Source organism: Cervus elaphus, chromosome 1 (assembly GCF_910594005.1).
Source record: "Cervus elaphus chromosome 1, mCerEla1.1, whole genome shotgun sequence".
Lineage (NCBI taxonomy): Eukaryota > Metazoa > Chordata > Mammalia > Artiodactyla > Cervidae > Cervus > Cervus elaphus.
Window position 1 is genome coordinate 42,204,217 of NC_057815.1, and position 15,161 is coordinate 42,219,377.

Sequence of the window (15,161 nt, forward strand, 5' to 3'; positions counted from 1 at the left end):
GAAACTCCTGAATCTCAGGACCAGATAGGCCTTTAGAGGTTGCCTGGTGCAGACTTATCAGTGGCCCTGAAAGAAAGGAGAGATGTCAGCCAGGACGGCTCCCACCCCCCCACCACCCCTCCACACACACTCTCTGTCTCACACACACACACTCCCAGACACGAACACTGAAGAAAGGCATCTCCATCCCACATGGAGACCCTGAGCCCCGTGTCACTGATTAACCAGAAAGAGCTTCCAAGGTCATCCCACCCAACTCCCTCACTTTACCAAGGGCTCACTCTCCTGCCCACACCCTCTGAGGACTGTGCATGCTCAGTTACCCAGTTGTGTCCAACTTGTTGTGACCCCCTTGACTGTAGACTGCCAGGCTCCTCTGTCCATGGAATTTTCCAGGCAAGAATACTGGAATGGGTTGCCATTTCCTCCTCCAGGGGATCTTCCCAACACAGAGGCTGAACCCATGTATTCTGTGTCTCCTGCATTGCAGGTGATTCTTTACCGCTGAGCCATTGGGGGACCCTTAAGTAAAAGCCAAAACCCTACTTGTATTATAGAAGCCCTTCTGCATCTGACCCCAGTGACCCCTCCAACCTTGTCTCTAATGACTTCCCTGCCCCCTCTCTCTGTTCCAGCCATACTGCTCTCCTTGATGGTCGTCTGACCCTCCAGAGACACTCCTGCCTCAGGACCTTTGCACCTGCTATTCTCTCTTCCTGAAGACACTTCTTCCAGAAAACTCCTTGGCTGAACTTGCTCAGGCAATGTCCCTTCCTTGCATCCTAGCCTATAATTTACACACCTACTCTGTAATATTTCAAATCGCTTCTTAGCCTTATTATATTTTTATAGCACTTATTACAGCAGATAAATTCTTTATTTTCCTTAAGTTGCTTCTCACTTCTCTCTCAACTAAAACTAAACTCCAGGAGAGCAGGGATTTTTGTTTGCTGGCTCATTCCTAGATCTCCAGTGCCAGAACAGGGCCTGGCTCTGGGTGTACCCCCAGTTTTGTTAAATGAATGAATTGGTTCCAGAAGTGAAATAATTTTGCCAGTGACACAGGCAGACTCACAGTGTGCCTAATGCAACCTCTTCTCATGACTTACCTGCTCTCTGTTAAGTAGCAAGAACTAGTTTGTCCCCACAGAGAGACAGTGGGTGGCAGCACCCCCATCCCCTGTCAATAGCTCCCCTAGAGTCCTTCCTGGGGAGTGCCCCACCCCTGCCCCTCAACTCCCCTCCTGCGCTTCACTTGGAGCCCTGCAGAAATTTTCATAAAAGTATTCGCCTTGTGCATTCAGGGGAAGCCAGATGTTATAAGTTAAGGGGGTCCTGCCCCTCTCCCCTCACTCTCACCCAGCCCTTCCTTGTCCTGATTGAGCTCATCAGCCTAGCTGACACTGAGACACCCTACATTCTTCCAGGGAGATGTTGGCTCCTTCAACCTGGACCATAACCCACCCCCACCCCCCAGAGAGAAGCCCAAGGGAGCCTCTCCCCATGTTTGTCTCTTCAGGAAGGTCAGGGGTCCCTGCAGGCACATGCACCCACACTTAAATCCTGTGTATCCTTCTCCCATCTGTAAAAATGGGATGGTAGAACCTACCTTGCAGGGCTGTCGCAGGAATAGAGGTGATGTAGGTGGAAGGCCTGGCCAAGAGGTTCCTAGTAAGTGCCACCTTCACTACCTTCACCCTAACCGGGCCTCCAGGAGACAAGGACACTCAAAGTTAATCTCTTCCCCAGACTGTCCCCAGCAGGGTGATCTTTAAAGTGGGCTCTTGGGGCATATTTCTGCCTATGACCCTCAGCATGATCTATGCCAGCCGACCACCCATCCGGCACCCCTAAACTTCCCTTCCTCCCCCGACACCCCGCACAACATGGCTGTTCCCTGCTGGCGTCTGGCCCCTTTTCTTGTTCTTCCAGTCTCTTCTGGGATATGGGGGCAACTGAGATGGGAACACAATTCTTTCATCCAAAGACTATAATGCAAAGACCTCCCCCCAACCCCTCTTCTCTTGTCTGTTGTTCCAGGCTGGAGCCAAAGAGGGGCACACTCTGCAGTTTTCCCCAAGACCCAGAAATCAAGGAGACGTTGAGAGGTGTCCCCAACTCCCAGAGCCCGCCTTCAGCACTAGCCCGTCCAAAGGGACAGTGTCCTCAGCTGGTGTGCCTCAGCCTGCCCTGGCCTCCCTGGCAGGCCTCCTTCTTCCCCCGACTCCTCAGCCTCGGGCAGCCGTCTGGGGTGGTCAGGGTTGGGCTGGTGGGTGAAGAGTTGAGAGGCTGGGACATCGCCTGAGCCTTGTCTCCAGCATTGAGGCAAAGGCCCTCATTGCCAGCCTCCCTGAGATGGGCTCCTCCAGATCCACCAGCCCTGGACCTGCAGGCTGCGTGGCAGCGGGCACAGCCTTGGACTCCAAGCCCACCAGTCCTCCTGGTGGTGGCTTGCAATTGGAGAGAAGCCAGGAGTCCCTAGAAAGTCCGATTCCTGGCTCAGGTCCATCCTCAGCTGCGTGGCATGCGTGGTCACCTGGCAAGGAATGTCGTGGCTCTCGGGCCACAACTGTGCTGCCCAGAGGTCCCAAACCCCAGGGAACGCTGTCTCCTGCTGTGGCTGTGGATGCCAGGGTGACTGGGGTCTTATAAGGCAGGGCTGGGAGGAGGTGGGCCCTGGAGGGTCCATTCCTTAACAGTTGGCATCAAGACGGCCTGAGCTGTGGGGCACACAGGTCCTGGGAGCTGCCAAGGGGCAATGTACTCAGAGTCAAGGTCACCCAGGCCTTTCTGCTCCCTGAGCAGGCAGGAGCTGGGGACGTCCTTTTCGGTTTCCACAGCTGGTGACAAGGGCAAACCCGTTTGACCCACCTCTCCCGCCGTGAATACCCTGGAGAGAAATACATTCTTGACTTTTCTAAGAACTCGCGTCTGGGCTTGAACTAGAACAGAGGCTTTTTCTCTCCAGTAGCAGAGATTCTCCTTCCAGTAACCACATTCCTCCTTATCTCTGAAAAGTAGCTCCAAGCTCACCACCTCCAGGAAGACCACCAGGAGCACACCCGCCCCCTGCTGTTCCTACCCTTCCTCCATGACCTTCTGGATTCCACTGCCATGGCCCAAATAGCTCTCATCTGGCTTTGTAATCATCTTTGTCTTTGACTTCAGAGCCTACCAAGTCTGTCCTGGCTTCTTCGCACACACAGATTACAAGGTCTGGAATCTGGCCCCATCTCTGCTCACTTGGTAGCGATTCCATCCATTTTATCCTTCTCAACAGTTCTAAAGGACTCTTGACTCTTTGCCTCATTCATCCCACTCATCCAAGCAGGTTTTGTGAGACTCCTGGAGAAGGAAACTCTCACTGTATGTAGGTAAGTTAGAACCTGAACCCCAGTCTACAGGACAGAAAGGGAACCCTGCTATCACAAAAAGAGCACAAAGGACCTGAATGGTAATGCAAATATTAATAATGTGGGCCAAAAGAAACGTTGCCTGCCATTTCAGTAAAGAATGTTGCCCTCCGTCAAACCAGCAGCCACTGTTGATGAGAGTGCACCCTGGGGGAATTCAGGGCGGAGAAAAACAGGGCATTGGCCCTAGATAGCTAAAATGCACATCAAAGGAATAATTTCAATAAGCCCAGAATCTTGCATCTTCCCATACATAGAAAGGCACTAAGATCCTTAACTTTGGATGCCTGGCTTTTATGATTAGCAGTAATCTTTTCATGCTTAGCTACTTTTTTTTTTTTTCCAGTAGAAACTCCTATGTATCCCGGTTTCTCCCTTACCTGTTGGGAACATTTCCTCAGAGCTACCTGAGAGGCCATCTCCCAGACTACTGCTGCTGCTGCTAAGTCACTTCAGTCATGTCCGACTCTGTGCGACCCCATAGACGGCAGCCCCCCAGGCTCCCCCATCCCTGAGATTCTCCAGGCAAGAATACTGTAGTGGGTTGCCATTTCCTTCTCCAATGCATGAAAGTGAAAAGTGAAAGTGAAGTCGCTCAGTCATGTCTGACTCTTAGCGACCCCATGGACTGCAGCCTACAAGGCTCCTCCGTCCATAGGATTTTCCAGGCAAGAGAACCGGAGTGGGGTGCCATTGCCTTCTCCCTCCCAGACTACAGTCCTCAGTAATTTTTCATTGTTGTTCAGTCGCTAAGTTGTGTCTGAATATGACCCCATGGACTACAGCACATCAGGCTTCCCTGTCCTTCCCTATCTCCTGGAGTTTGCTCAAATTCATGTCCATTAAGTCAGAGATGCCATCCAACCATCTCATCCTCTGTCTTCCCCTTCTCCTCCTGCCCTCAGTCTTTCCCAACATCAGGGTCTTTTCCAATGAGTCGGCTCTTCGCATCAGGTGGCCCAAGGATTGGAGCTTCAGCTTCAGCATCAGTCCTTCCAATGAATATTCATGGTTGATTTCCTTTAGGATTGACTGATTTGATCTTTCTGTCCAAAGGACTCTCAAGAGTCTTCTCCAGCACCGCAGTTCAAAAACATCAATTCTCTGGGGCTCAGCCTACTTTATGGTCCAACTCTCACATCTGTACATTACTAGAAGAACCATAACTTTGACTATATGGACTTTTGTTGGCAAAATGATGGCTTTTTAATAGTCCTCAATAATATCCCCAAATAAAACATAATCCTCAGCTTTTAGGTTGTATGCTTTTTTTTCAGTTTACAATAACATAATATCTACATGTAAAATTTTCAGTATCTTTATGTCCATTGTCTCACTTTGACCCTGTGAGGTAACAGGAAATATACTGATGGACCCATTGTGCAGTTGAGGAAACCAAGACTCCCGAGACTACACAGGAGCCCATGACTAGGAAGGACTTCATTTTGCAGAGACAGAAACTGACAAAGATGCCGGGCTCTGGCCCAGATCACACAGCTGGAGGGAACACAAGGAGTGTCCTGAGCCTTTTTCAGTTCCAGCAGACACTGGCTGGGAGGCAGGAACCCACTCTTCTGGATGGTGCAGGGGGCCCACCGCCCGGCAGCCCGTACCACCGCGAGTCCTTCAGGACACCCGATCGCAGCATCACCTGCTCTGCCATCATTGCCTTGGCCGGTGCCCCGCTATTGTGCAACCAGGCACGGGGCTGGGGCTGGCTCCATAAAATCAACAGCCGGTTGGCTTGATCTGGCTGATTCTGCCCCCCTGGAGTTCAACTGTGACAGCAATGAATCAGGCTAATGGTGAGAGGTAGCTGTTCTTTCTCTCCGTGGCCTGGAGACAGGTATTTCCAAGGCTCCTCCCCTGGCTCGGGCAAACACACCTGACCTCCCCGCCCCCCCCCCCCCCCCCCCCCTCACCCCGTCTCTCTCACGCTCTCTCCAGGCCCAGGGTGAGGCAGAATAGCCAGGGACAAGGTGGGGTGAACCAGACGGAGCTGGACAGCTCTCTTACCCCTCAGTTCTGCCAGCCACCCCTGCCAACCTCGGATCCCGGGGAGGGCAGAGCTCTCCTCCCCACAGGAAGAGAAGGTGCCTGGTGACCTTGGGCTGTGCTTCAGCCTGGAGACCCCCTCACCCACCCCTCTCTCCCTGCTGCTTGCACTCTGCCTCTGACTCTCTTCCAAGAACAACTTGGCAACTTCCAATCCACAACCTGAAAAAAAAAAAAGTGAAAGGGGAGGGCCACAGCCCGGGGTGGGGATTGGGAGCAGGTTGACCTATTTTTATATGGTGCTAAGTAGCATAAACAGCTCATGCAAATAGACTTGAAAATTGTTGGAGTGGAATTCAGCAGGAGGTGGGGAGCAGGGGGAGCGGCTGGGAGGTGGAAGGTGTAGGATAACTAAGATTTCTGCCTGAAACCCTTCTGGGAAATGGCACATCATGGCAGCTTTCCTGTCCAGTCCAGCTTTCCCGTTCATTCCTTGTTATATTCAACCAAGTCACAAATATAAGCCATGTGCCCTAGAGGCTGAGTGGACAGACGAGGTCCTGCCTGCATGGAGTACGGGTCCAGAAGGAAGACATGCCTGGACTCTGGACTCCTCTCCCCTGGCCCACGCTCTCCAGCTAGACTGGCTCATCCATCCATTGGTTGGGGCATGAGGGGTCCTCAGTTCAGGCCTAGACACTTAGGTCATTCTGGGTAGGTTCTCGAGCCCATATTGCCCAGAGGATTCTACCTGTTGGTCCTTTCCCTCACCTTGAACACTTCCAGTGACAGGGAGCTTACTCCAGTCTTGGACCATCACAGCCTGGGAACTAAGGACTCACTCACGTGAGGCCGTTTTGCCTCCTGCTCACGTCCAGCTGACGGCCCTGGGTCCGTTCCCCTGAAGCACAGGGTCACACCGCCTTAGAGCTGCATGGGCCTGGCCCAGACCTTGGCTTTACCAGCAGCGGTGCAAACTCAGGTAGGTCCCACTGAGCCTCAGTTTCCTCATCTGTAAAATAGGGATGCCATCATATACAGCTGTGAGTTCTAAACCAGTTGGAACCCATGAAGCCCTCAGCCCAGGGATTGGCACATAAGTACATGGTAAATGTTAGCTGCCTTCATTCAATCATTCATTATTACTATTTTGATCATCAGTTTCTTTGTTCTTTATGTGTCTTGCTTCCAGACCACTCACTTCCCACAGGACCCTCCTCAGAGGATTCAGCTAGTTGATGCCCCGAAGGGATCGCCAGGCTCCAGCTGCAGTCTTACCAGCCCAGACAATCCTCTTCCTCCGTCTGGATGCCAGCCTCCTGAAGAAGGAAGCCAGGCCATGTGTGTGCTGTGAAGAACTTTGGAGCCAGCCAGCCTGCACCCAACACCTAGCTCCTCCATCTGCCAGTCATGTGGCCCTAGACCTGTCACAGATTTATCAGAGAGGCCATAAAATGTGAATATCCAGCTCAGAGATCATGCCAGATCACCAGGAGGAAAAATAGGTAGGTGCTCAAGAGTCTGGCAGAGTAGAGAGAACCATCTTATGGTTTATGCTAGAGATGAGAACTACTATTTTCTATTGTTAACATAATTATTATGAGAAAAATCAGAACCTCCCCATTGGACTTTCTTACACTGGTTTTTATTGTTTCATGTTTTCTTTTCAATAATGAATGTGTGGAGAAAACCGCCAACTTATAAAAAAATTAATCTTATTTATTTGTTTGTTTATGGTGGTGCTGGGTCTTTGTTGCTGCACTCAAAGGCTTTCTCGAGTGGCGGTGAGCGGGGGCTCCTCTCCAGCGGCGATGCGCAGGCTTCTCGTTGTGGTGGCTTCTCTTGTTGCAGACTCGGGGTCTAGAGCATGCAGGCTTTAGTAGTTCTGGCACAGAGTTAGTTCCCCTACAGCAGAATCTTCCTGGGCTAGGGATCAGACCCATGTCCCCTACATTGACAGGTGGCTTCTTAACCACTGGACCAGCCGGGAAGTCCCTCACCAACTTTTGTGCATCTGGGGCCTCTAAGGATCTTCATTCGGCCTTTCTCTGCAACCACCGCAAAGCCTACAAACTCCGTGACCCACAGTCAGAGTTCCACGATTGGTGGTCGTGAGCTTATGTATACAAAGTGTGACCAGAGATGTTTCAACCACTGCCATCTCTGGGTTGACAGTGTTGAGTGCGATCTCAACTATAAGCCTCAGTCTTTTCAAGGGCCTGGGGGCCTGAGGGTACAAGCAGAGCAGAAGCACAGGCATCACACATGTCCCAGGGGTGACCAGGGCATGGCTGAACCCTGCAGTACCTCAGGACCCCGTGCCTTGTGATTCTGCAGCTCCAAACAACTCACAGAATCTAGACAGACTCTATGAAGATTTTCGGAGACTGTAAATGTTCCAGGCATTCTTATGTCTGAAGGAGACATAGTCCTTGCCCCCTAGGAACTGGGTCTCACAATAAAGACACACAAAACACTTGGAGGTGGGGGCCATACATGGATGACCTCCAAGGAAAACAGCCCAACAGCTGTGTTTGTTTGGCCAACAGTCCTTTTTTAAAAACTGAATTGGAATGTCTTTGGGAGGACACTCTAGGTGACCCCATGGCCCTATGCCCCATCTCTTGTGTCACTGCCAAAATGGACATTATCCACCTGGTCTCTACAGTAGGATCCAAGGCATAGAGTATTAAACACGAAGATACAAAGGCAGGAGCCAGTGTGACTACGTGCACAGAGAAGAAGGGACTTACCTGCCTTAAGTCCAAGAAGGCTTCCCAGAGGAGGGGGTATTAGGGTTTAAAGAGAGATGAAAGAGTAAGGGCTTTGATCATAAGCCAAGTAACTCACCCACACCCCTCTTTGTCAAGCTCTTAGGTATTGGCTCCAGAACTGACCAGAGGGACAGGTTAGAACCTCTTATTCCAGGCCAGCAAGCCCCCAGGACTCTCCTCTCTCCAGGACATGTAGGAGGCACGGGTCAGGCTATGGGGTGGAGCCCGAACCCCGTGACCTGGGGTGGAAGCAGGAGGAGGAGGGGGTGCGGGCAAAGGAGGGGAGAGGAAGGGTGGCTGGAGAAGAAGCGGGGAGGAGCTAAGGGGTCAGGAAGCTGAAATAAAGAGCACCTGGCTGCCCTGCGGCATCACTTCCTCCCTCTGACCAAGGACACCCTCCCTTTAGCCCTTCGAGCACCACAGGTCCTACAGACATGCAGATTTCTGCACAGAAAGGAAAGCACCACAGAGCCACTAGGAAACAAGTGGTATTTTATTCCTTTTTGTCCTTGTTGAGGAGATCACGACACAGAGAACGGCAGTCCTGCTCACAGCGGCACGGTTTGGTCAGTTTCCACGAGAACACGAGGGGCGGGAGGGGCGGGGTCTGCCTTTCCACTCTCTTCACCACCTGGGACCTCCTGCTGCTCCCCCTGCAGCGGGGCTGCCCGGAGCCCTGCCCGCTCCCTAACTTGGTGCCAGGCTAGCAGAGGGGGCGGGAGCCGGCGCTGCTGCCTGGCCAGCAGGGCGCAGACAGCGAAGCAGAGGACCCCTGCTCTTTCTCCATGCTGTCCCTCCCCAGAGCACAGGCCCCAGCCAATTGCATCCATTCAGCCATCACCTGCCAGAGCCCCAGTTCAGGGATGAGAGCCTGGGTCCAGCCAAGCTGGCTATAGATGGGAGTCTCTGGAGCAGGGAAGGCTGGAGAAGGGCGTATGGTTCCAGAGCCCAGGGGGTTATTGCTGAGAAGATATGCAAGGGGCACATTTCCCCGGGGGCAGGGTAAGGCGGGGCATATGGGCACCAGGGACGGGGTTCAGCCACCTGAGGGCAAGGTGGGCTCATCAGCTCCTTGCTGGAACCTCCCGCTGCCAAGAGACCTCAGCACAGATTTGGTCCAGGGACAAGGACGGAAGCAAGGTTCTTACAAAAAGAGTGAAAAGTGGCCATGCAGAAGGATCATGAAAGTGATGTAAACCTTCCCAAGTCCCAAGCCAACTGGAGATTCCCACCAGACCCCCATATCCACCCTGAAATCAAGAGAAGGGACTGGTCTGTCAGAGAAAAAGCAGCCTCCCAAAAGTGGGAGGTGATGGGGCCACGGAGAGAGAGAGGAGCTGAGAGCCACGAGGCTCAGCTCTGGCCCAGGAAAGTGGGTTTGGGTTCACTAAAACACAACATCATCCACGAACAAGCAACCACAGAGACCACAGTCATCAGACACACACACACAGACACACACGTCACAGGAGGTGGACGAGACCACAGGCTCCAAGTGGGGGAGGCAGGGTTGCATTATTAAGTTGAGGACAGGTGTCGAGGGGCTGGGGACACATAAGTTCTTGGCTTCTCCTGGGGAAAGACCTGTTGCTGAAGTGGCCGGTTTTCTTAAGCATCAGCATTTGCATCTAAAGGTTCAAGCAGCTGCCTTCAGGTTCTGGAGGTTGAAGCAGAAGAGAATTCAAATTAAAACAAACCCCTGGCTTCCTTTCAAACCTCTTCATCCACGTGCCTCCCAGCCATTCCTTAGGGCAGCCCCTCTGCCCATGGAAACTCCTAAGATGAGACCCACTCCAAGTGCCTTGTTCCCAGTAAACCAAGGAGGATGAGTCTGAGAAGCAGGACCAGGAGAAGAAGGTGGAGGAGGGCATGGAGCTCAGAGGAGGGGCTCTCTCAGAGGGATGGAAGCTGGCAGATGAACACATGGAAGTTAAACCCGAGTTTCTTTATCAGGACAGCCTAAAGAATTGCTCACAGTCCTGAGACTCAGGAGAACAGGGTTTCCGAGGAAGTTCTAGTTTTTTGTTGCTTTTTTTTAAAAAAAGACAATTGTTGGCTCAAGGTTCCCTCCCTGGCGCCTCCCCACACGGCTCCCCAGATTCGGAACCACCAGCTGCCGTGACATGGACAGAACGCTGAGCCACAGTAGGGACACCTGCCACCTGGACTCGATCTATAGCCACGTCAAGCTGAGGCATCCTTGACCTCCCCAGGGCCCAGCTAGAAAATGGAGGTAATGAGCCTCACTCTGCCCACCCATGGAGCTGTCATGAGGATATAAAAGCACTTAGGAGTGAATTCAAACGCTCCACAGGTTCCCCGTGTTATTACCATCACGGTAAGAGCCGGTGTACCAGCATTCTACATCCAGAAATTTCTTTCAACTCACAATTTAGGATAAAGTATATCCTTTATTTGGGGCTTCCCTGCTGGCTCAGTGCTAAACAACCTGCCTGCTAATGAGGAGACACAGGTTTGATCCCAGGGTTGGGAAGATCTCCTGAAGAAGGAAATGGCAACCCACTCCAGTATTCTTGCCTGGGAATACCAGGAAGAATTCTAGTATCCCATGGATAAGAAGTCCATGGACAGAAGGAGCCTGGCGGGCTACAGTCCACGGGGTTGCAAAGAGTTGACACTACTTAGCAACTAAACCACAACATATCCCTTATTTGTATGACAAAATAGGCAGCGTGAGCTAATAGAAGACTGACCCCTGTCCTGCTATATCCCAGTATGTTGCAGGGCACGCCATAAAGGGAGACAGGCAGGCGCAGAGGGGCGCAGTGAAATCCAGCCCTCAACTATCAGTACAAAGTCCCTGAGCCCAGGTTCCAGTCTGCTACTCACTATCTGGATGGCTTTTCTCTCTGACCTCAATTTATCCATCCATAAAATGGGGCTAAACCCCACCTGTCCTACTTACTTTTTCTGGCAGGCTTCAGTGAGTTTGTGTATGTGGCGGCAATTTGAAAACCGTAAAGCTTTTAGATTATTGCTTTCCTGCATTACTATAATGAACAATGGAAATGGATACTAAACAGTAACTTAATGCCCCTAAACGTCAAGAACTGATCATGCTGGTATGGCATTGGGGGTGGGGATTCGGGGCCTTATACTATTCTTCCTATTTTTGGGTAGGTTGGAAAGTTTCAAAATAAAATGTTAACTTCAAAGGATGGCCTGAGGAACTTGCTAAATCATCACCGGAAGCCATTGTCTTTATACTCCTTTGATATCAGGAGCATTTCACGAATGTTAATTCCCTCCCAAGTCATGCCCACGTGGCAGGTAGGATGACGCCCGAGCAACTTGACTGCTGGGTTGTAAGGAAGCTCTGTTTCCCACCTGCATATTCTGTGTGTGTGTGCGTGTGGTACGGGGAGGTTTTAGTCCATCTGTCTCGTCACCCTTCAGACGTGAGTTTCTGCAGCCGTGCACACTGCAAAAGCTAGCCCAGTTCTTCCCTGATGACTCCTCAGCCAGACTCCGGTCAGAACAGTGATGGTGACAGGAGGATGCGGGCAGACAGCATCTTACCTTTGTGCCTGGGGGCTGCACTTCAGTTCTCTGCTTTCTGGGGCTCCGTGGCTGGAAAAAGAACCAGGATCAAGCACAGTGAATGTATGGAGGGCGGTGAATGAACTTCTCACCCCAGTGGGCCACCCCCCTGCAGCAGCTATGCTTGTCTCGGACGTTGGGGGGAGCCTGACCCGCAGAGCAGATTCATGCAGATTCATGCAGACTGCAAGTCAGACAGACCTGGGCAGATCCCCGCCTGCTATTCACCTGTTAGAGGACATGGCATATTCCTGAACTTTTTGAGTCCCTCTGCTGTAAAATGTGGAGAGTGATGCCTACCTCCTGGGGTGGTGTGCCTGTTACTGAGAAGTGAAGCACTCTGCGCCGTGCCCAGCACTAAGCAGAGCCCCTGTAAACAGCGGTCGTCAGGAGCAGCAGCCTGTCTAGTGGAGGTGAGGGGTGACATGGGGCAGAGGACCTGGGGACCCCCCTCTGGCACCTGGAAACATGCCTGGCCGGCCAGCTCTCAAGCAGCTACATCCTTCACCCCAAGCTGTACAAGGACCCTTGTCCATTTCCCCTGTCCCACCTGGGCAGGTAGTCTTGACACTTACCATTTGCAGTGACGAGGTTCTCCACCTGAGCCTCCTCATCCCCAGGAGCCCTGCAGGCGGACAAGATGCAAGCCTGTCAGAGGTCTCCGGGGCAAACCCAGAGAACATCGCCACTCTCCTTGCTGGGGCAGGGCCCAGGGATTCATCTCCTCCAGGTCATGGTGGATCATTCTTCATTGTGGGGCTCATGGGGTTGGGGGAGGTCAGAGGAATTTACGGGCACCCTTCGATGTTGGCACCCGAGGTGGGGTAAATGCTGGGAAGAGGTGTGTCCTGCCACTGACTTGGGACTTCTGAGGTCCAGGGTTACCATGGGGACTAATGAATGTGCCCTTATGTAGGGGCAAAAGAGTGAGCGAGAGGAAGCCTGAATTTCCACAAAAATCAAAGAGCTTCATGAACAAGTGACCTGCAGAGGAGCATCACAGGTCCTGGAGAGAGGAGACAGACCTCAAGAGAGACCCTGAGGCCAAGCCCAATTGCCTCAAGGGCCTCCAGACAAGGATCCAGCATCTCCTTCCTCCCCCTCCCCCACCCCACACATACATCAGAAAACGAAGGGCAGGCTGACCCTTGACGTTTTGACCTCTCCTTTGCCCCCAAGGTTGCCTGGCAACCCTCAAAACTTCTACCCCTACCCCAACGCACATGGCCTGTCTCTGAGATAAGAATCCAGAAATACATTCATTTGGGGTCACACACCACGGACCCCTCCCTGTCCCCTCCCAGCGTCACCCCGGGTGCCCACAGCAATGGTATCCTTACCGCGGCTTCTGATTGAAACTGCACTTGCATCGGCGACCTGAAAGGCAAGGAAACCATCCGGGTCAGCGTCTGGCTTGGCCAGAGCAGGGCTGCACTGAGGCTGTGGGACTGTGACTAGGAGCCTGGGATCCTGCGCAGTGCACGCCTTGTGCAGCTGTACGTGGCGATCCTTGGTTGGAGGAGGGCTCTTCTGATGTCACGGTTCAACACGTCTGTCTGTTTGACCACGTAAGCGCTGACAGCTGCAAGCAGCCCAGGCTCATGAGGGGAAACAAATGCAGGGGGACACGCCTCGGAGCCCTCTAAGGACGGCCCCTGTCTCCCTTCCCCTGTGGCGTCCCACTCGCGCCCTGATGGATCCAGCCACCCCGCCCCTTTGTATCTGTGCTGTTTTCATCAAGTACTTATTTTGTTCACGCTTCACAGTTTCACTGAGCACCTATTATGTGCCCAGCAGTGTATTAGGTCCTGGAGATAACTAGGAAGACAGATGGGCTCCTTCCTTCTCCAGGAAAGAGAACTGCCAGCCTTTTATACCGTATGCCACCTGCTTCACAGCCACAGACATTGCCCTTAGCGAGTGAACAGAGGAACAAACATACTTACTGAGGATAAGCAGGATCCCCACCGAGAAGAGGACCACGGCAAACACCAACCCTCCGATTCTCAGGGTCTGGTAGTCTGCGAAAGGAACAAGAGTGAGAGACAGAAGCGGGGAAGGGCCAGGGAGAGCATGTCGGTCCCTCCCCTGGATGGGGTTGTACCTCCCCTCACCATCACCCAGGGTTACCATCACCACTCACCGTAATGGAAAGGGTCCTTTTCTTTCTCCTGCTCAGCTGCTGGAAAAACAAACAGGTGTGGTCAAGAGGAAGACAGCTCACGTCCTGATTCCCAAGTCTCCCACCTTGTCTCATGGGCTTCACTCCCCACAAAGGGATCCCTGGAAAGCAGGGCCCAGGAAGCAGAGATGCTCAGAGAAGCATGGAAGGGTGGGCCGGCCTGCCAGGGTCACTGCGGGGGCCAAAGGCAGGTGCAGCTCAGAGCCCGATCAGAGTCTTGTGTTCACAGGAGCTGCACGTACTGCCCCTTCTGAATCTTACATCATCCCCCAAAGGCAGGGGGATTTTCTTCCTGTGACAGGTGGGGAGGCTGAAACCAAGCAAGGACACGCGACTCGCACAACCTAGACTGATGTGCAAGTCTGGCTCCCAGGACTCAGGCTGAGTCTACAGGGACCTGCTGGGCTTGAGGGCAGGAACGAGTGGGGAGAGGTGGGCAGGCTGGATTGGGGGCTGAGTTAGCTGCTGCCTTCCAGGACTTTCTGTGCAGACTAAAGGCGGGGAAGCTGATCAGACATGTAGACTCTCACAGCCCCCCACCCCGAGTGTCCCCCAGGGCCAGGACCTTCCATGAGAAAGGGCTGTGGCTGCCACCCTGCCGAACCAGGCCCTGAGGGGTACTCACCGCTGGCCAGGACCGCTGGGGCCAGGAGGCCGCACAGGAGGAGCAGCACCACTTCCATGGCGTCTGGGGACAGAGGGAGGGAACGGATTCTCTGGGTAGGAGACTCCCTACTCTAACCCTCAGCCCGGCCAGGGCCCCAGTTGGACTCCCACCCTGACTCCAAGCTCTCCCCTCAGATGGTTTGAAAGCCGAAGCAGCTGCTATTGACAGACTCCTTACAGAGGGTTCTGCAAGCTTGAATTCAATTACAATGGGATCAGTTCAACCAGCAGGCGCTGTGACTAATAACCCGTTTTGCAGGTGAAGAGCCTGAGCTTAAAGGAGGTGAATAACGCTCATGGTAGCAAGCAGCGGAGCCTGGATCCTAACCCAGCTCAGGAATGCCTCTACTAGGCCGCCTCTCTGGTGCCAAAGTCACAAAACCCCAGGGGTTTGGGGAGATCATCTCATCTGAGTCCTCCTCCCTAGTCCACCCAGAGACGTGGCCATCTCTAGCTCACTGAGATGCCTGGGACTTCTGCCCTCGTCCTCTACAACCGAGACCCACTGGTGGAAGTTCTATCAGATTAAAAATGGGGGCAGGGAGACCAATGCCCCTCGTGTCTAGCTAG

At 52.9% G+C, this 15,161-nt stretch overlaps 1 protein-coding gene across 2 annotated transcripts in view; it reads right to left on the reverse strand.

Moving 5' to 3' along the window:
• Positions 1-8,654: 8,654 nt before the first annotated feature.
• The window catches only part of FXYD6 (FXYD domain containing ion transport regulator 6), a 33,983-nt gene continuing 27,476 nt past the window's right edge, over positions 8,655-15,161 (reverse strand). The window contains exons 2-8 of one of the 2 annotated variants that reach the window (XM_043900226.1): positions 14,551-14,613; positions 13,887-13,922; positions 13,690-13,764; positions 13,084-13,120; positions 12,319-12,368; positions 11,723-11,773; positions 8,655-9,839 (exon numbers count right to left, since the gene is read on the reverse strand). In XM_043900226.1, the coding sequence (XP_043756161.1) occupies positions 11,745-11,773; positions 12,319-12,368; positions 13,084-13,120; positions 13,690-13,764; positions 13,887-13,922; positions 14,551-14,608 (285 nt within the window). In that variant the 5' untranslated portion in view covers positions 14,609-14,613 and the 3' untranslated portion in view covers positions 8,655-9,839; positions 11,723-11,744. Of the gene's footprint in view, positions 9,840-11,722; positions 11,774-12,318; positions 12,369-13,083; positions 13,121-13,689; positions 13,765-13,886; positions 13,926-14,550; positions 14,614-15,161 lie in introns of both variants that reach the window. The other variant, XM_043900217.1, reaches the window with a different exon arrangement.